Source organism: Microchirus variegatus, assembly GCF_963457635.1.
Source record: "Microchirus variegatus genome assembly, chromosome: 3".
Lineage (NCBI taxonomy): Eukaryota > Metazoa > Chordata > Actinopteri > Pleuronectiformes > Soleidae > Microchirus > Microchirus variegatus.
Window position 1 is genome coordinate 31,412,168 of NC_139804.1, and position 21,851 is coordinate 31,434,018.

Here is a 21,851-nt window from a genome sequence, read left to right on the forward strand (position 1 = left end):
AATATTATTATTAGTTTATCGACCCTGAGCCTCATCACGGTAAAAAAAATGAAACAAAAAAGAGCAAAATTATTAAATGCAACAAAGCGTGGCAGTCAAGCTTTCACAGATAAAATCCATGAATAATTATTTCTTATTCATAATTGATTATAATCAACTTTTTTTTTGGTTTGCGCAATTCAAATGTGCTCTGTCTCACTCCACGACAAATCACACCAGACAAGCCAATTAGGCTCCAACTGAGATCTTTATGCAGGAAGTGCTCAGAAAAGAAAAAAGTGTTTCTTACAGAATCAGGTCCTGTTAAGATGAATAAATATGGTAACACTTTAGATTAGAGAACACATATTCACCATTAACTAAGTGCTTACTAACATGCATATAAGTAGCATACTAGCCCTTAATTAGTGAATATTAAACCCTTTTTTTTTACACCTTATGGTAGGAAAAATCTTAATTCACGTCATAATAGAGGCAGAATAAGGTTATGTAGAATAAGTTGTTATCATGTGCCCAATGATTACTAAAAAGGGCTAGTATTCTACTTCTATAGTTAGCACCTAGTTAATGGTGAATATGTGTTCCATAATCTAAATGTTACAATAAATAATAATAACAGCAGCATCTTCCCAGTATGAATCTGTGTTATTCGTTCATTTGCTTTCTGACTAGTCACCAAAAATATGTCAGAAAGGAATACCATAGTACTTTATCATGAAAATATTTTTTAAATTATTTAAATTGTTGACTCATGACTCATCCAATGATAATGCAAGTTTGCATTTTTCTCTTTTTAAGGCTACAAAGTGTGCCAATAACAACTACACACTGTCTGAATATATACATATATATATGTATATACATATATATATATATACATATACATATATACATATATATACATATACATATATATATATGTATATGTATATACACATACATGTATATGTGTACGTGTGTGCTGAGAAGTCTTTGGTCATGAAAAGATATTGCCTTTACTTGCATGTTGGTCACAGTGAACTCAGACACAGGGATATCCAGATTCCTGCAAACCACCCCCCGGCATTGCAGACATATTTATTTCTCAACAAATTCACAGCATAACACTATCTATGAAAATCACATATCAGTGGCGACCAAGTAAGCCACACTGTTCCAAGCTAATGAGGTGAATGGAGGAAATAAAAATGTTCAGCAATGCTTTGATTTTAAATGGACACTGTTAGGGTATTTCATCATTTTCACTGACGCGTTATCATTCCCCTTAGTTTCCCAAGAAAACAAGCATAAACAAAACAAAAAAAAAAAACAGCGGCTAATGAGCATTATTGTTCCATGCTGTGTGTTTCTAGAAGTTGCCTAACAGGGGCCCACAGGCATGAACTCACCTCCTTTTCTCCGCAGATATTGCTGATGATGGAGTTGGAGGCCGGACTGGCAGAAGGGCCGAGGACCGCCACTACCCCTTTGGACATTATCTGGCACACTAAGAAAAAACAAACACAGGGTGGAGAGGAGAATGGGAATGAAAGGCTGAAAGAACAAAAGAGACAGCACAATATAAATGAAGCAAGTCAGATATTCCTATCGAGGAAAGGCCACGATTTCTTGAGGAAACTGCAGCAGGTTATTTAAATAAAGAGCCTCCTTCGTACATGCTGAAAGTCTGAAAACAGATAATAGCCTGAGCACGCACTTCCACTCTCTCAAGGGAATATGAACCTACAAATGTGTTGGTGAAATGTATGCAAGTCCAAATGCATTAGTCCATGTTTAAAATGCCAGGCATGGAAAGAAATCCTACATCATCTGCCTATAAAAGTCAGAATTTGTGGGGAAAACAATGGCAGAAAGCCAAAAACACTATTGGCACTGATATCTAGAGGCTTAGAATATAACATCGGCTGTTTGAAAATGTGCACATGACGACAAGATCACACACTATCACATCTTGTTTGCGTATTCTCCATTTACAAGGACATGGTTTTATGGTTTTTAAATGGTGTGTATGTGAGCAGTACTTACAAAAAGTTTAATAATTGGTTAGTACTAGTTCGCCATTGGGCGGCGGGTCTCGACTATGGCTGCAGTGTAATCTTAAGGTTCAAAATTTGCTCGCTCACTCTCACTCTCCCCACAGCATTCGTACGTACACATCGCCATGTCTCTAAAAATTGGTAGGGACGATCTGGCGTTCTCCAAATACTGGTGGGGACGTGTCCTCACCATCCGTACGCACAACTACGCCCTCGGAGAGGTCGTCGCAGCTGCCGCCCGCGGCGACCTCTTGGTCCAATTATGAAACGTTTTGTGAACACTGAACATACACACCCACATGTATGAACGTAGGTCGAAAAAAAAACCTGGATACTAGTATTAGTACTAGTATTGGGGCAAATGTAGACCTCCTGAAAGAGGAAAACGGGCGGATCGACCCATCTGGTGAGTCCAGATGCAGTGAAGTGAATGATTAATAAGTAATTCCTTATTCACACACGGGAGCAGTAAGACATGGACATATGTCCAGCTTACAGAACACATGTATACATTATACATATACGCCTGCCTGACTAAACTCACTGAATTATGGAGCTGAATGATTTGACTGGCAGCCAACAGGCTCCTGTCCCTGTTCTCCTTTACCCCCTCTCTGCAGAGCATTGCATACTTCTACAGCTAGGTGATAGATATAGAGTTAAAGCTTCCACATTTCCATCTAGATTATTTTTGTGTGCTTATTTTAACCATAAAAGGGCCAGAAAATGTCCTGTAACTAAGTACTTTCCCATTTTCCCAGAATAACCTTCAATTACTGGCAGTTATTTACTACAGTTACTACATGTTAAAATAACGTATTAACGATTTACAATCAAGATAAACAAAAACAGTGTTTAGAAATGTTTTGAGTCTTGTGCAAAAACAGGCCAAAAAAACCCATAAAAACTATGTAGAGGTGTTCTTCCCACTCTCTCCTCGCTGGCGACAAAGACGTAGATTCTGAAACTTCCTGAAACAGCATATTTTGTTATACAGTGCAATGGCTTACTTTGTTTTATTTTATTAGTTTAAAATAGAGTTCAGTTCAGCACACTTTTTTGTGTTGATACGGTGCAATTGTCTGGAATAAAAAAAAATGCCTGTGTGACATTTGACACGTCGCTTTTACTAGAACTGTTATGCTTAACTTTTGGTCCATATCACCGAGCCCTTTACAGTATAGTATAGATACAGTATCTTCTCTTGCGCGTCAAGGGCCAATTCCAATTCCTATCTTAACCCTCAAGCTCAACCCTTAATCTTAACTGGCCCTCAAAACCAAGTGTTGAGGGTTATTTTGTCACTTAGAAATGGGACACCCCTTAAATGCAGTATACGTCTTCAGACTGTAGGGGGCAGAATAATGTGAAAGCTGTGTCCAGTCTGTCAACTCCAAAAAACACATTTACGTCACGATTATTTATAACGATCCGTTTGTCAGTCAAGTTGTTAGGTTGTCAGTTAGTTATAAGATGATACTCATACAAATACCACAACCACGGACATATTCAGCTGACAGTTACCACACACCACGGCTTATCGAAAAGTAAACGATAGCAAACGATCGCTTGTCCGCACCGGCCGGCTATTGACAAAAGATCGTAAAATAAAAATAAATGTTACACAACAATGACGTCAGTAATCCATAATATGGGCCTAAACTAAGATAATACAATGGTTTTCATAATTTTTTATATCTCTATTAACAAAGAGATATGTAGCGTACTCGTTTCGCTGCTTTCGACGCCATCTTTGTTATATGAAAACACGCAATGCATTCTGGGTAGCCCTCGCTCCCAAGGGTGGTCTCGGAAAATCTATACAGCCCTTAAACTTGCCCCTCAACTTAATTTCAGGACAGCACTTGCACTAGCGGGAGCGCGCATTTTTCTGATTGAGGGTTAAGTGAGGAATTGGATTTCACCCTAAATCTCTGCCTCTTTATCCCAATCCCCGAACACACAGGCATCGGTGTCTCCATCTGTACCACAGACTATTAGGATATTCTGTGTGCAGCTCAATGCAGTCACATTATGGTCAGAAGGTCACTGGATGGGGAATCAAGTAAATTTCCCCTTCTCGACATCGATCCTGATCAATAGAAACTATTGAGCCCGGGAAAATTAGGGCTATAATGAGTTCGACCGGAGAAATTTGCTGGTTACATGAAGCAGAAAAGATGGACAGACGTGCAGGAAAAACATGGCAGGAACAAGCAAATACAAATGAAATTCACACACAAGCACGCAACGCGGACACAGCAACACACCGTGTCTGCTCCCACATTAAAAATCCCTCAGGCTGAGGTGCTTCTTTCATGTGCTTTTTCCTGCCTTCAAAAGCAGCAGCTAGACCAACAAAGAAACCCACGTAGGAGCTGTGTACTACACAGGCAGGAGTGAGTGTTTGAAATGTGGGAGTGGGACATTTTTGGACAGGTAGCGTTCCCTCTGTGATGTTTCTATGTAGGTGCAGCCAATGATCCAATCCCATTCCTGGCTGTAGTTGAACAGACTTTCACACCCAAACTGTTTGCCTGACATATACACAATTCAGCATATAGGTGCATATACATGCATCAGGGTGTTGTGCTAATCCAGGCAGAGGAGTTTCTTATTGTTGTGCTATGTGAAAGCAGTTATCCACGGATTACACGAAGCGACTGAGGCCCCGTGGCGATGTGACAGCGGGGATGTGTGATATTGAAAATCCATCCAAACACTTCTCGTCGTTACTGTTCATATTGGTTGTTTACTGCAGGCACACTCCATGCTTTATTGATTTTGGATAATTTCTTTTTATTAAATTATTGAAAAACAAGCCAAACAGTAAAAACAAAGGTTCAACAGACTGTTGGTCGGGGAGACTGTGAAGTAAAGACATTGATTAAATTGATTTTTTTTTTTTTTTTTTTTTTTAAAGGATGATGTTAATGGAGTCAGACTCAGTGATGTGTTTCACTCAACTAGCTATAAAGCAAGTTGCGTCTGTGTGTTTGTCTGTCTGTCTGTGACGGGCGTATCTCACTGACCGTGAGTCAGATCGCCCTAAGATTTTGGATATGGGTTGAGCATGGCCCGATGGTGTGCGTCCTCGATTTTCAATGATGTTGATTTTGATGGTTTAATTTCCGCTGATTTATCACGCTACACCAGGCAGGCATCAGGCTCATCAGCAGCAGCTGCGCTGTCTGAAGCGGGGAGGTGGGAGTGAAGAGGCTGTCCTCACTGTGGGTGAGATTTTCACACGGTTCACCGCAGAACATGGTGTTATACTGAAATGACGAAGTCGTTCACCAATACGCCAGCACATATTTATTTGGCATTAGCATGTTACTACTTTGCGGCTAACTTGGCGAACCTGTTTCCAAATGTACGCTACCGAGGCTACGATTAGCATTAGCGCAGGGCTAACATAACATACAAACACTGTGCAACCTCATTAGGCACAACACAATTGTTTTAATTTTCGATTAGCATTAGCCTAGCTAGCTGTTGTGACTTATCATGCATTACCATAACTGAAAAATCTTCTTCAGCTCCCACTATAGGAATACATACTTCCTAGTGGCACTGCACTAGTCTATAGAATGTGACCATTTAGAAAAGCCACATCATCCTTGTTGTTGACAGTCATTTTTATGTAGAATAAATGACACTGCACAGTCAGTGAATGTGGTAGTAAATTGTGTAGTACGTTAGTAAAGGGAACAACTTATTTTTGAACCACAGTCACAGTCTGTCATCTGTTTCCAGTCATTCGCTTGCATCTGTTTGACCAGAGAATTGAAATGCAGGAAAGCAGACAGACTTATCTCTGCACATGCGGGAAAAGATGGTACGCCTGAATGATTGTTGCTATTGCTGACTGGATGCAATAGTGCCACATAATTATTACTTTCTGCTGCCTCAACACACACACACACACTGGTCTAAAATTTGACATCAACGTCATACTATACTTTGTCGTCCAAAATTAAAAAAAAAATTTTGACCAAAATGTTTTGGTCCAAAATATGACAAAAACGTCATACTATACTTTTTGTCGTCCAAAATGTAAAAAAAAAATTGACCAACATTTTTTTTTTATTTTTTTTTTTACAAATTCAGTATAGCGTGTTATAGCAACCAAAGGAAGTGATTTCAATGAAAACAAAGTGAGGACCGGCCAAAGTGTAGTGTAAAGTGTAAAAATGACCTCACTTTGTTGGTTAAAAACACACACTGGTCCTCAGTAAGCCGCAAGTACAAGAACACACACACACACACACACACACACACACACACTTCACCTTCTTCTCACCAACAACCTAGTGCGTCTCCTCTGCGTTACTCACTTGTTTCCCCCATCTCATATTCACTGTCTCTGAGCAGCTCAAAGATGTCCACCTCCAGCTTGCCAGTGGTGGAGCGGTTTGTGTTCCTGTTGATGCTGTCTTTGGCCAGCGTAATGGCCAATCGCTCTCCTCTGCTGCACTCCATAGGGTCATCGAGGATGGCAGCTGAGGAGAAGGGAAGGGAAAAAAAAAAAAAAAACAGGTTGTGGTTGTGAGAGAAGACACAAAGGGATAAATAGCCTTTTATAGTGGTAACATATTCAGCCTGAGAACCATGAAATGACACATGATGTATTTTAAAGCCTTTCTTAAGATGTAAAGTAAAAGTTCACTGCGTTGAAATGTGCTCCCAAAGTGTATGGATTTATTAGCATCAATACAGAGACATTTTGTGCACACTGCTATCCATTAATCTTAAGTTCCCACAAAGGTGCAGTATTGTTTTTTAATAAAACCATACTCTAACAGGAGCAGCTTTTAGTGTGCTGAATTTAATTTTGTTTTATAAGAGTGAGTGCTACTTAATGTACATATCTTATTTGTGTAACAAAAGCATGGGAGCTTAAAAGTTTCAAAATCTTGCACTTTTTCTGATGTATTTTGGAGAGGACTGCACAAAAATATTAATTCATCACATTGTATAACGCTTAAGGGAGCAAAAAGCAAACGGAACGTATTCTGGCTGTTCAGCTTTCATAAAAGCACAGTTACTGATGCTTTGCCACACCTTGTAAATCAGTTTTCTTCAGAGGTATTAAACAAGGAGCAGACAACGTCTTAAACAAGGACACATTTAATATGCTATAATATATCTGATAAGTTACATAACAATCAGAATAGCTGATGCTAGTCCTGCATGTGGCACAATGCAGCGTGGTTGAAACCAGGTATACTGCTGATGAAAGACTTCAGAAGTGGATTTTTTTTTTCATTTAAAAACAAACAAAAAAAGGATATTCAGCAGTTAGACGGGATAATTCATTTTTCCTTTTCCTATATTTAACCAGGTAAAAAAACTTGTTGAGATTTAAAACCTCTTTTCCATGAGTGACCTCGCCAACGCAGCAGCACAAACACAGAAATAGTTGCAACAAACACCCAAGACATCCAAGACCCAATTGAACTAATTTCTCTGACTTTTATAATTGTCTTGAATTCCCCCATCAGATGAGATGAGATGTGCCAAAGTTGCCTTTTAAAGATCTCTTGCCCAGTTCCGTTTTGACTCTCGGGACCTGCATCTGTACGATGTCCTGAGAATGCAGTTTAAATGCTTCTTGGGTGGTACCTTTGCATCACCTTTGCATATGTAATCTACAGGTAAGAGCTTTAATATTCAGTATCTCATAATAACCCAGGAATGGCATATTATTTGCGTATATATTCCATACTACAGCAAAGATAAAAGACAACCTTTATATTGGTGAAGATTGCAAAGCATAAATAGTTTTCCAGTGTATTTGATATGAATAAAATTAAAGATGAATTATGTGACATTTAAGAGCTGTCCCTTTGAACTGAATAGGGTGGACAACTTACTACACAATGCAGTACTTTTCAACAATTATCACACAATTAGCATATTAAACAATATAGCCTTTATGAAGGATTAATTACTGGGCTGGTATATTACACTGCATATGGTTATTATATGATAACTGACTGTGTGTACCTAATAAATGGACTAACTTTTTAAAATGTATCTATTTAAAGCTAATTAAAGGGGAAATAAGTAGTTTATAGTGTCATCTAGAGGAGAGGCTGGAATTTACAACAAAGACCTGCTGCTCTGCTCACCCCCTCCCTTCCCTGAGCGCTACGGTATCCTCAGCTGGTCAATTGTCGTCCTCGTCGTCTTTCTCCGTGTCAGCAGATGAGGTTCGTGAGGCGAGGGAGAGGGCGAGCTACCGCGGCCGTAGCAGACGAAGCGGAGAGAGAGGAGGCGGGACTTCCTGCTACAAGTAAAGAGACGCTTGTTTTGTTCTCTCGTGTTTGTCCTTACAGGCTCCGGTAGAAACATGGCGTCTCGCTGCTAACAGTGGCTATGCAACCGCGGTCCGCGGTCATGTTATTTTACATGACTTTTTGAAACACTACGAAAATGAAACAAAAACTATTATACAGTGACTAGACAATGCAGGAGCACATAATATGTATAAAAAAGTGGATTTTGGGTTATATAAACCCATAAATACTACACATTGTACCTTTAAGTATCACGTTTTCACTACAACTGCTATATTTCGCACCAGTGCTCATTGTAACCACGCAAAATGCTGACATTTTTAATCATGTTTCAGGGCAATCAGCAGGCTGCACAAATAAGCAAACATTCACAGAAAACAATAACATGCATCAGTAGGTCTAAAATCAGGATAAAAATTAAAATACAACGAGCAGAGGGTGGCTTTGTAATTAACAAACACGGTTAGCATAGGTTCCAAAGTTATATAGATTAATACATTAGCAGCTAAAGTAAAGGCAGGCAATAAAGTTAACCTAACCGGAAAAGTGTGAAATTAATAAGACATGTGGTGTAAAAGAATTAGGTACAGGTTGACTGAAAGGTAAACACACAGTAGACTGACGGGATTAAGTCTAATCATAACAGAATTAGATGTGCAGGGCTGCATACAGAGCTGGAAACATGTTCGTAGTGACCTTTTCCCTGCAGATCACGCAGATGGGTAAACAACGGCTCAATCTGAATTGCAAAATGAGACAATTCGAGTCATCCGATATCATCAGGGGGCGCTGAGTCAGAGCAAGCCAATATCTACACAGCCTGGAAATGCTTTGCTCAGGTTATCCGAGGTTCTGTCCCTCTGTGTCTGATGGAAAAGGCCGAGGGGGCAGAGAACAGCTGACGACGACTGTACATACGATCTCACTTGAATATTTTAATTAAAACGTGAGACAGAGGCTGCACGTTTTCTGTGCAGTGAATGTGATTTGTAGTTAATGTCTTGTGTGAACAGTGCTGATCTTCTGAGGACAAACTGTTCCATTCTGACACATCGTAAAAAAACTCACATCTTTTCACTCCTGGATTTCGCAGGACTTTTCTTGGAGTGACTGACACCTTATTAAATTATAGAAAAGAAAAAAAAACTGTGACAAATGCTGTAAAGAAACCCAAAGTTCCAAAGTGTCACTGCAGGTGATGTGGACCTGGGGCCGTTCACACTGCTGCAAGTTGATGTACGAAGTGATCGAGATCAATAATGGATCAAATGCAGTGTGATGAACCGAGTTTTCTTTCTGTCTGAATGGAGAAAATTAATGAACCGCTCACTTAGTTCTTCACCGTTATACCAACTTCGCCAACTTCAGGTGCAGTACCTCATCATTCAAATCATCTCTTTCGGTCGAAGTAACTCATCGTGATTCATAGACGGCAGAATGGTCTGAACAGTGCTCAGTGGGACCTCTCACGTGCATTATTTGATTCCGATTGTCTTTAGGGAAAAAAAACACGGTAGATGTGAAAGTGCCTTTGGTGTCTTTCAGCGTATTGTCTTTGTTTCATGGCCTAAATCTTCACTGTTTTTTGATTAAATGTCACTGCTCGGACACAGCAGCCATCTCCTCCTTCACACAGAGTGAGATATTAGCCTCAGGATTCGGTGTGGAAGCAAATCTTGTTCCTGAACTGAATAGGTGAGTGACTACCTCTCTCCTGCTGGATGTTAATAACTCACTGGCAAACTGCCTGAGAACACAATTTCCCCACAGGAGCTTAAATGCTGATATTGTAATGGTAATTAGTTGCAAAAAAAAACAAAAAAAAATCTTTGACGTAATGGGTGACAAAGTAGAAGACTGCTTTGGTGAATATGAAAAAGTTTAGGACAGGATTAGGGAACCTCTAACATACATATAGTTATATAATATATTAATTAGAACATCTACATAGAAACGGTCTTCACTTTCAGCTCTCTCTTATATTTCCTGTCATAACCACATGCCGTAGTCAGCTTTTTCTCTCTCATTAATTTCATTTCCTTGACAATAATAAAATGTGTCAAGAATTATTTTCCCAAAGCTGAAAAAAATTATTAATAAATTCAGTGAAATAAGTTAAATGACTCATTACACGGCCCACATACTGTAGGTGTGTGTGTGTGTGTGTGTGTGTGTGTGTGTGTGTATTAGAGAAGGAGATTGACACTTGCTACTGTTTATTGTGCGACAGCTGGCCAACAAGCACGGCTGTTCCCACACAAGCAGAAGGTGTGTGAGCTCAGCCGTCATCCACTGAAACCAATCAATGCACAGCCTGGAGGCTGCTGAGGCCCGGTGGTAAATAGGTATGAATTGGGGGAAAAGATTGCGAAAACAAACCGATGTAGCACAGGAAAGGTGATGTCACGATCGTCTTCAAACAACTCTCACTTATGCTGTAGAGGCATGAACCCACGCAGGGCTTATCTGAATCACAGCAGCACCAAAATACTTTCCGCAAAACCAGATAAACTCAGTTAGCATTGACATTTTCTCTAATAGTTCCTTCTAGGTCTAGGAGATTAAGAGCCCTCACTACGGGGAACAATGCAATTTCCACACCTTTGCATTAATCACAACTTTACATCTCTTGTTTTGCAGATGCATACTCGTGCTGTTCATACTCACACACACACACACCGCTATTAGAGTTTCTGTCACTTTGAGTCTGCGAATTATCCATCCTGAACACAAGACTCAAACCAAGGCAGCAACACTTTTTTTTTTTTTGACAATTTAAAAACTTCACATAATGCCGTTTTATATAAATTGCTACGCTTATTCCTAACTAGACAAAGCACACAGACAGCTGGGTCTGTGAAGTGTGTGTGTGTGTGTGGAGGAGGAAGAAGTGTAGAACTAAATCGAAAGCATATGGACCTTAAACGGGTCCAGCGTCGCGAAAATTGGTAACAGAGTGCTTGCAGTACCCACGAGGACGGGGGGGGGGGCGGTCTAAAAATAAGTTTGTGCTGCTTTAAAGGGATGTTTTTTTTCGTAATGTCAACAACAAGCTTGACATGTCTCTGACAATCGGCAGCCAAGGGTGAAAAAACTCATTATCCTTTTTAAAATATCTACCGGCTTCTTTTCTATTTATGACTGTGTATCTCCCCTTCCCTCAGTCCATGTGCTGAAAAATGAACTTTTTACCAACTGAATGCGGTAATTAATGGGAAAAGTGCTCTTTCAACTTGGAGGACGAGGAGGGAAAATTCACACGTATGAAGTTACAACCAGTATCTTACCCTGACAGCAAGGCATGTGGCCATACAAAAATATACACACATATGAATTGCCACGTGATGAGATAACCAGGCACAGTCGTTAGTGTTTTCCTGCGGCTCATCAGCAGCAGCTGCGCTGTCTGAGGTGTGGAGGTGGGAGTGAAGAGGCTGTCCTCACGGTAGGTGAGACATTTTCACACGGTTCACCGCAGAACATGGTGTTATACTGAAATGACAAGGTGCCCATTCACCAATACGCGAGCACATGTAATTATTTGCATTAGCATGCTACTACTTTGCGGCTAACTTGGCAAACCTGTTTCCAAAGGTAAGCTAGCGAGGCTACGATTAGCATTAGCTGTTAGGGCTAGCGAAATACAAACACTGTGCAACCTCAATAGGCACAACGCAAATGTTTTAATTTTTTGATTAGCATTAGCGTAGCTAGCTGTTGTGACTGTCAGCCACGCCAGTCAATTTGATGAGGAAAAATTCACACATATGAAGTTACAACCAGTATCTTACAGATATACAAGCATGCGGCCATACAAAAATATACACCAATATGAATTGTCATGTGATGAGATAACCAGGCACAGTCATTAGTGTTTTCATTTGAATGACATAATATAATTAAAATGTCACTGTCGTATCTGTGAACTGTATGGAAAATGCCAACAAATAGATCTGAACAAAGCAGCCAATTATCTCATCAGACAATGAGACACTGATTCAGAACTTAATCTCCCTCCTCATTATTGTCACTGCTGTTGCGTTTCCAATTTTAAACACGGCTCAGTGCCCTGTATAGTAATCATAATAACGTCCAACCTAAACCTCACACGTTCATATGATTTAGACTGAGACTGAAACCTTTCACTCAGCCCACGGGTGCCATTCAAGAAAAGACATCAGGTTATATGAGACGTAGTCTAGAGCACAGTAAATGTAAAGGTCGAGGACCTCGCAATTAGAAAATGCAAAGGGCCGCCCCTCTCTCAGCACTTCTATTCAACTGCCCTTTAGAAGCCATAGGTGTTGATGGGGGTGAGTGCATACACAATATATTATAATTCTCTGTATATAAACGGTTGCAAATCAAAAACTGATGCAGCATTTCAGACAATAACAATTCTCATTTATCTGACGGTTGCTTTGCCATTAATCACATACAGTAGACACTGAGCAGCTATCACAGTCTCTTCAGTCAGATTTTGAGTGTGTGTGTGTGTGTGTGTGTGTGTGTGAATGTGTGCACTTGTACCTGTGTGTGCCCTAACACCAATGCACCCGTGTACGTCAGCAGATGAAAATGTCATGCCTCGTGCTCGTCAAGTAGGTGCTTTACGCGCTTGAAGCAGCATGACTGTGAACTGTAGCACAGCCAACCTGAGTGCTTGTCTGACTGCACGGCAAATGGAATTGCGAGTTCCACACTTTTTATCAATCTCATCCGAAAGCCCTGTGGTATATGCACTACTAAAGGAGGCGGAGGTGCCATCTTACATAATTAGAAAACCTTGCTTACGGACGATCTGGCGACAAGAGACTGATTTCCTTGTGTCACATAATATAATTATAGCCCACCTGCACCGATCATAGTGTATGTTCCCATATTATAACCTATTTCTCCAAGTTAACCTAGTTCCCTGGTGTCCTAATGAACATGTCTTAGACATGCTTTGGTCAAAATACCTTAAGGATGAAGCACCACAGCAGTTCAATCACCCTGCCAAAACAGCCTTGTTCAGAACGCTTGGTTTAGTAGTATCTCTTTCAAAAGAATAAAATGAAACTTAAGGGACAGGAAATGACATCAGCCACAGAGGCTACTGGGCGCTAACAGCAGTTAGCATTTGGAAAAGTGATCATTTGCCGGCTCTAGCAGACACATTGCCATCATATATAACATGTATCCACTGGACAGATAAATCCTCTGAGGCTGGAAGTTTGTGTAGAACTCTGTGCTGCACTGTGGAGCCAAGAATGGAACGTTTCGCAGACTTCGCGGACTTCCAGTTTCCCGATGCCGTTGCCCTCGCCAGCACTCTCTCGTGTTTAACGGACAAAGCGGAGCTCCACGAGACAACAATTTGAGCCTCAGAGGATTTATCCATCCAGTGGATACATGTTATTTATGACGGCAATGTGCCATCTAGTGCCGGCAAATTATCACTTTTCAAAATGCTAACTGCTATTAGCTCCCAGTAGCCTCTGTGGCTGATGTCATTTCCTGTCCCTTAAGGTTTACTTTTTTTTTTTTTTTTTTTAAGGTGGACCTAAAGAGATACTACTAAACAGAGCGTTCTGAACAGGGCTGTTTTGGCAGGGTGATTGAACTGCTGTGGTGCTTCATCCTTAAGGTATTTTGACCAAAGCATGTCACAGACATGTTCAATAGGACACCAAGGAACTATGTTAACTTGGAGAAATATGGTATAATATGTCCCCTTTAAAGTCTCATTAATTCAAGGTAGAGTGCGGTAAAAAAAAGTTGTAATTTCCACGAATGCATATTTTAGGCAGCAACTCACACATTCACTGTTGTCGGCCATTGATCACTGGATTCTGGTAATAATTAGGATTATTGCAGTTACAATCACCATTCATGTATTTAAAAGGAAACCTTTGATGGGGTCTCTTTAGATCTTTTGAATGTAAACTCCACTGACTGAACGGCACACAAGGAAGCGCTGCCTTTCTTTTCAAAATCAAAGATGTTGAAAGGGCTCATATATGACAAAGCGTGAATGGCAACAGTTAGAGACAATAATTAGCTGTAAACTCAAGGTTCTTGCTGATGCTTTCTGACAACATTTCCCCCACAGAACGACCATTTCAGAGAATAAAGCTTCAGCTGTTGCCCTCACAGTAGGTCAAATACCACCATAAAAAAACATGGCAATTAGATTTGAAATACAGAATACTCAGAAAGTGATCAATGTGGACGTTAAAATAACCTGAAAACCAAACCAAAGCTCTAATTGTTGTCTATCAGGAGGATGTTATGCAGGTTTCATTGAGACTTTGTCAAGGGTAGGGCATGAAGAAGAAGAACCCATTAGATTTAGGAGCAGATCCGATTAAGGAGGTGAATAAGATTTATATATTTTTTTTCCACTTCCATTGCAAGACAGGGCACTTTAATTGTTGTGCGCCTGGAACACTTTTTTAGTTTATGATTGCTTTTCATACTGCAAGCTCTTCGGGATCAACCGTCTGTTTGATCGGAAATCGGTCGGTCGACGCTGCATGACAGTAGCTGCACAGTGTTCATGGATGACAGAAACAGGCGGATGGCAGCTGTCAAAGATCACTGTCAACTGTACTGTACTGTATGTGGAAAATACAACAATTACTGTATCATTCCCTTGGGTGCATTCTACATGTAGTCTTGGGGATTATTGATCTTTATATACTGTATACTTATAGGACATAATAATTGGGACATGTGTTTTGACTGCTGGCTCAACTCACTCAGGGGAATAATGATGTCAGTGAGCCAGGACTCATGGGAAAACTGTTTTTAACTCTTTGTGTGTTTGTGTGTGCACACAGGCGTTCTATTTCTTGGGAATAATTGCTCATATAATGCGTTGCTGTTTAATTGTATTTTTTTTTGCCACACATCAGCATTTTGCCCATGGCACCAAACTGCAGAGCGACACAGCTTTAAACAACAGCTAGAATAGTGCAAATACACATTGAGCTGATGCAGTACCACAGAGGCTTAAGGAGCTGCAGAATCTGCTGAGGTTTATGCAGAAACAGTAGGCAGGCGCAGCTATAACTTTTAACAACCTCCCAAAACCCAATTCAACCAGAAATAACACAATAAAACAAGTCAAACCACCATATAATGAATTAATGTTTACTGATGCAAGGAATTAATGCATTGTAGAGGCCACTGGTTGAAAGCAAAATGTGGACAAACACATAGGAATTGCAGGATGTTCAAAATGTGGCTGACCAGAGGCACTAAATATGGATCCACACAGAAAACGATCTTCCTGCTGTTGTTAATACATTAGCATGAACAGAGTGCAGCCAGCGGCTGCATGATAACATCAAATAAGCTGAAAGCACAGGAGTTGTTTGCAGAATGGTTACACCTATGGGACCTTGTCAATGTCAGTATGATTATTGGACATCCACAAGGCATGTGACGGAGTCAATGGAGAACCACGGACGCTCTGAAAAATGGTGGTGAATAACAACAAAAACTGGGTGATGCAAATGGCCGGGCCTGGCATTAACATGCTGGGTCAGGACTTCATCCCCCTGTGTGTTTATAATGCACAGTCTGGTGTTTTATTTCACTCCACTGACTGACTGATGCTGCTATTTGCTCAATTCCACTCCCACTGGGTTGGAAAAAGTCTAAAAGCAATTGATCAGTGCAAAGCAGCCTGCCTACTTCTTTTTTCCCCCCCCCTTGAATCTGCTGAGCGAATACCAGGGCTTCAAATAGTGACATCTTCATGTAGACTAATGGCCACCCATTCTTACTCTCTGTTGGCAAACATTTCAACTTTAGAAAGAATGGGTTATGTGTGACAACATGGTGATAGGGAATGAACAGTGGTTGTCATGGGAAGACGGCGGGGAGCATCATTCATTGTGCCCACAACACAATGGTGTGGCTCGACTCCAACAGCACACGTGTGCTGGGTGTTTGATTCCTTGCACCATGGAATCTGAAGTTCATGAAGTTAAGCCGGCTTTTCGGAGAGGGGTAGCTGTTTTTTAACATTTTTTAAATCATGTTCTGTTGATTGAAGACAAAGTGCAACAGTCGAGTTACTCAGCACAAATATGAGGTTCATTAAATTAGACGGACGTAGACGTTCAACCCGGGCCCATACAGCACTTAACATTATTTTACTGAATAGTGCACTTTAAAAAGTCTAAAAGCAATTGATGAAAAAAAGAAGATCTTTTTCTCTTGCCTTATCTTGCATTGAGACAGCAAAAGAAAGTGGCGGTGGCATATTGATGCGAGTGCCACTAGGACAATTAACTATATAAGAAATTAGTGTTTGTCAGGCTATTCAGATGCCAGCAGACTGCAGTTCAAAATGTCATTACTCTGGAAAAGGCTCAAAAGTGGTAATCCTTTGAATTCACTACCAAGAATACAGATAGTTATTCCATTCCTATTATCAAGTAATCTAGGAGGAATGTGTGGCCAATGTGGTGCTTTTGTGTTATGAAAAAAAGTACTGCCCTCAAATGGTTGGCTGGATGAAAGAATGTTTTTCATCAAGAGCTGATATGAGTGTTACAGTTCACGCTATGCTCTTTTACCTTAAAAGTGAGCTAAAATAAGTTATTATTTCTCCAAGTTAAACTAGTTCCCTGGTCTCCAAATGAACATCTCTGTGACATGCAGTGATGGGAATATAACGACGAGACTTTTTTCAGTAACGAGTAATCTAATTGATTACTCTTCTCATTATTATGACGCCATTACCGTAACTGCCAAAAAATGCGTCTATGGTCAGCCAATCAGAGGTGAAGTTGGGCGGGTGCTTGGTCTGCTGACTCACGCTGTGCGCAGCAAAGGTGCGCAGTAGGAAACAGGAATGGCGAACCCTGCGGCTCATCTATAGATTTCTACGGGCTAACGGCTCTAGCAGGAAGTGCAAGAACGAGACAGACAAGTGGAAGAGATAATGCACCGAAGAAGACGCTAGTGCGAAGAGCAACTTCTGCTCAAGGCTGCCAGTGGATCCTGACAACGTGGGGCAGTGTGGAAAAATCCACGATCACCAGCGGGTTTTGAAAGTCTGGACTGCTGCGTGATGAAGAGAACGGCACACACACAAATGACAGCGAGAGGGATAATGATGAAGTCATTCTGAGGCTGTTCAAGTCCGACACTAAAGAAGACGATTTCAGTGGTTTCAGGAGGAAGATGTAGATAGATGAAGATTCGAGGAAAAAAGTACTTACATTACGTAAAAACATCAACGACTGTTTTTTTCTTTCTAATTTACACTAAAGAGTAAATCTATGTATTATTTATTGTTGGTACTTTGCTTAACAAGCATAATTTGACGTTGCTTAGTTGTGGCCACAGTTGAGGTGCAATAAATAAGTTCAAAAGGTCCAAAACATATATTGTGTTGTTTTTATCAATCCACTCTATAAACATAGTAATTATAATATCTACAATAATCCATCACATTTTATTGGGTGCTAGTCTAACTTTCATTGTTTAATTTCATTATAGTATTCAGATTTATCATAAATATTTGAACATTGGATATGGCGTCCAAATTATTTGACACATATCAGTATAGTATTTTCATTTTTTATTAGAAAAATCACTTGAAAGTAACGCAATAGTTACTTTCCAAAGTAACTAGCTACTTTTAGAATTTGTATCTCAGTAACCACTTTAGTTATTCTTTCGTGTTTTAGGACAAAGCGGAGCTCCGCGGGACAACAATTCCAGGAATTTAGCACATCGTGACGTCCCAGTGAGTGCGGAAGTCAACGTCGCGTGTTTTATCTCCTGTACTTAGACTGAGGAGGACCACAAACACGAGTCATCTTTTTTCACACTGATAGGGTCCAGAGTCCCAAACATATCAGACATCAGCACTTTATTCCCATTAGTGTCCTTAGCTTTAAATTGACAGTTTCAATTTGTTCAATGTAAACTGTGAACGTAAACGCTAACAGATGCAAAAGGCCAACAGTCCAGAACAAAGTCACAGTCTGACAGTAAATTTAAGAACACACCATTTATTGGTGAGTCTGGAAATCATTTAAAAGCACATGAATGAAGGACATAATAGCTGGAAGTTACAGTGCAAACATATGGGAAAGGGCTCCTGAGAAGAAGGTCCCCATTTCAAATCCTTCAGCACCGAGGTTTCTTGCTCGTCTGCACTGCTTACATCGAATAATAAAAGGGCCAACAAAAAAGAAGAACAAACAAAAACACAGCCTCAGGTTCGCCCATAACACCTGAATCCCCTCGACAGCTTTGGAAGCCAACTGATCATAAGCCGGCTGACAGATCCACCACTGCCACAGGCATGACATTCCAGTTTTATTCAAGATTTAGGGGGGGGGGAGGATATCAAAGTGGTAGTTGTGGAAGACAGCTACAACCAACGTGGAAACGGAACATTCATATCCTCGTGGAAGGCTGAATAATCTTGGTTCATTCTGAGATCATTCTCTGGAGAGACCACAGGACTACAGTCAGTCACACACACCACAACAGACAACACAGACATGTCTGCCCTTCATCTGTTTATGGATTCCCCCACAGTCTGGACGCATAGATTAAAGCCATAAATGTGACATAACATAAAAATTAACACAAGTTTATGTTTACTTTTCATGATAGGTGATTAAAATTTTGATGGAACCAATAAAAAAAAGGGGGGCAGTGGTATTATAAGTCATGGAGCAACAGAGGCCGGGAGAAAAAACATGTTAAAACTGAGCCTCAACAGAGCTGCTTATAGCTGATAAATAACAGAAAATAAAAAAAAAATACTGTTTGTGTGGAAAGTAGCAGAAGTTGTAAAAGCAAACATGTGCATGGGGGGTTTACTTTTACTACAGTAAACCTGTGTTAGTGTCCCACAGTCACTTGTACTCTTATATTATACGACACAGATCTGTGTGGAAACTAACATCACTATACTGTACTTTATAACACAACCTTTAACATCTCTCTCTCTCTCAGTGTTGAGGGACTGATTTCCTCAGTGGATGTTTTCTGTCTTTCCTCTATTTTTGGTAGTTTGTTTGATTGCAGTCTTTAATTATGAGTCAGTTGGTCTTCAGTTACAGATCACTGTTTTTGTGTGTGTGTGTGTGTGTGTAGCCCCGTGGCTACTCAACGTCTTTGATGCCAACAACGGTGTTAAAATACAATTTCTCCAGGCTGACTTGGTAAAACACAGCATTAACGTTGCAGCCGTGCAGGAGGAGGTTGGTTTGGCAGCATGAAGTCAGCTGCTGACTGTGGTCATATTTCCGGATCAGGTGGAGAAGGTAAACATGACCACGGCGTCACGGATCATTAATTACGGTCAGTTTGTGTCGGTGCCGCAAAAATCGCTCTTTCTAATGTTGTGCTGTTGATTGTTAACGGGTTTCTGTGCAGAGAGCTCGCCTGACACGGGAAAATAGTTTCCCCTATTAAAAAGATTAATTCCGGATGTAAGTCACCACTGTTATTTCTCACAGGAAGCAACTCTACACAATCCGATTTTGGTTGGTTTTTGTTTCATAAGTTATGTGGTGAAACTGTGAATGAAGGTGAAGTCAGTGTTAATAGTGAAACAGGAGAGGCTGGTTTAGACACAGACAGCCGAGACAGGTGGTAACGGTGTGGGTGATAATATATGGAAGGTGTGTTCATGGTGTGAACTGGTTCAGATTCAGATTCAGAAGACTTTATTATCATTTATTAGGGCTGTCAAAAGATTAACATTTTTAATCAGATTAATCACAGGGTAGCTGTGGATTAATCGCAATTAATCACGATTAATTACCATTCGTAAATTTGCCAGAAAAATTCTAATTTTCTCTTTATATTGTTGTAGGAACGGAGAGATAAATAAAGTATGAGAAAATATAAATGTAAAAGAACAATAAAATACTGTAAATAACTTGTAAAAACCTATACAAACTTAGTAAAAAAGAAACATTACATTGTAAAGAACCCACATTATAAGACAATATAAATATATAGAAAAAATAAAATACTGTAAAAAACTTTTTAAAAAAACTACACATTGCACTGTAAATAACCCACAGCAGGAGAAGCACTGCTTCTACTAGTTAGCGTCAGGTAGCATTCTGACGCTAATGTTAGCTGCTGTCTGTGTCCTCGTTAGTTAGACAGTGACTGTTAATGTTATGATCATTATCTGCGCCAGTAGCGCCACTTACAACTGTGTGTCTTTCTTTCTTTTTTCTTCCTCCTCTCTTTTTTCTTCCTCTTCTAACTTCCTGATTGATAACTCCTCTTCATTTTCCTTCAGCTTCACACAGGTTAGCGTGAGGTGACGTGAGGAGACGTGGGGCCCCTTTAGGGAGGTTTCCGACCGAGATGTCATTGCAAATCAACCATTGTTGTTTAAGGGGGACGGGGATGCGGCTGGTCACTGATGCATTAAGGTCCGAGTGTCGGGAGCCCCCCTATCGGCTCGGAGCCCCATGCAGTTTCCTGTCTTGCCTGTTCGAAAACTGCACGTCTACTCGTAGCGCGATGAAATTGAGAAAGTGCGTTAATGCGTTAAAAAAAAAATTAACGCGTTAATTCCACAAATTTATCATCCTGCGTTAACGCGTTAATTTTGACAGCCCTACCATTTATGCAAAAGGACATATAGGAATTTGCTGAACACACTAGTTCATGGTGCATTAATCAGGTCCCGAATCCAAAACATCTCACAGCTCAGACATGCTTCATCAAGCTTCTTCTTTGGTCTGGGGAAGAAGCGAGGACAGAGGAAAGTAATCCTCTCAGACACAGGCCACGAGCTGACTGATCCTCGTCATATACGAAGGCGAACTGTTGGTTTTTATTTCTCCCTCTACAGCGGTCAATATGAGGAAGATGACCAGCGTCAGGAAGCATTTCTGCAGTGAGGTGCCTCAGGTGTCTAAAGAGATCATGACTTAGCTGAAGGCACCTTTATAGTTACAGGAGCTTCACGCTGCGCTGCAGAGCTCCAGGCATTGATGGCCTCAGTGTAGAGTTCTACAAAGTCTACAGGGACATTCTCGCACATGACTTTCTAGATGTGGTAAATGAAAGTATGACCACAGGTTGTCTGTCATTGTTCTGTCGTAGCGCTGTGATGATTACCCACCTGCCAAAAAGGCTGATACACAATGCCTTGTGACAAGATTTTGTCCAAAGCGTTGGCCAACAGACTAAGGAACGCGATGGAGCAGCAAACATACCGTGTCCTAACAGGTCTATGATAGAGAATGTCTACCTAATTAGGGATGTTTAGGGATGTTTTGGAAGTCCATTGGCCAGTTCATTGGCCGTCAACACTGGTCTGATCTCACTGGACCAGGAAAAAGGCATTTGTCCACATTGAAAATGACTTCCTGTGGAAAAATATGGGGAAGTTTGGGTCCAGCGCTGGTTTTATTGCCAAGATCAAGTTGTTATTCGGTAACACTGAGACTTTGCTGACATTTATTGGTCGTCTGTGTGCTTCCCTTGAACCCCTCCTCCTACAAAAACACTGCTAAAA

General features: G+C 40.5%; 1 protein-coding gene across 2 annotated transcripts in view; it reads right to left on the reverse strand.

Moving 5' to 3' along the window:
- Positions 1–21,851, reverse strand: part of grik4 (glutamate receptor, ionotropic, kainate 4) — a gene marked incomplete at both ends in the record, with an annotated part of 170,707 nt that overhangs the window by 129,653 nt on the left and 19,203 nt on the right. For both annotated transcript variants that reach the window (XM_083886306.1, XM_083886305.1), the window contains 2 exons: positions 1,389–1,486; positions 6,374–6,538. In XM_083886306.1, the coding sequence (XP_083742432.1) occupies positions 1,389–1,486; positions 6,374–6,538 (263 nt within the window). The remainder of the gene's footprint in view (positions 1–1,388; positions 1,487–6,373; positions 6,539–21,851) is intronic.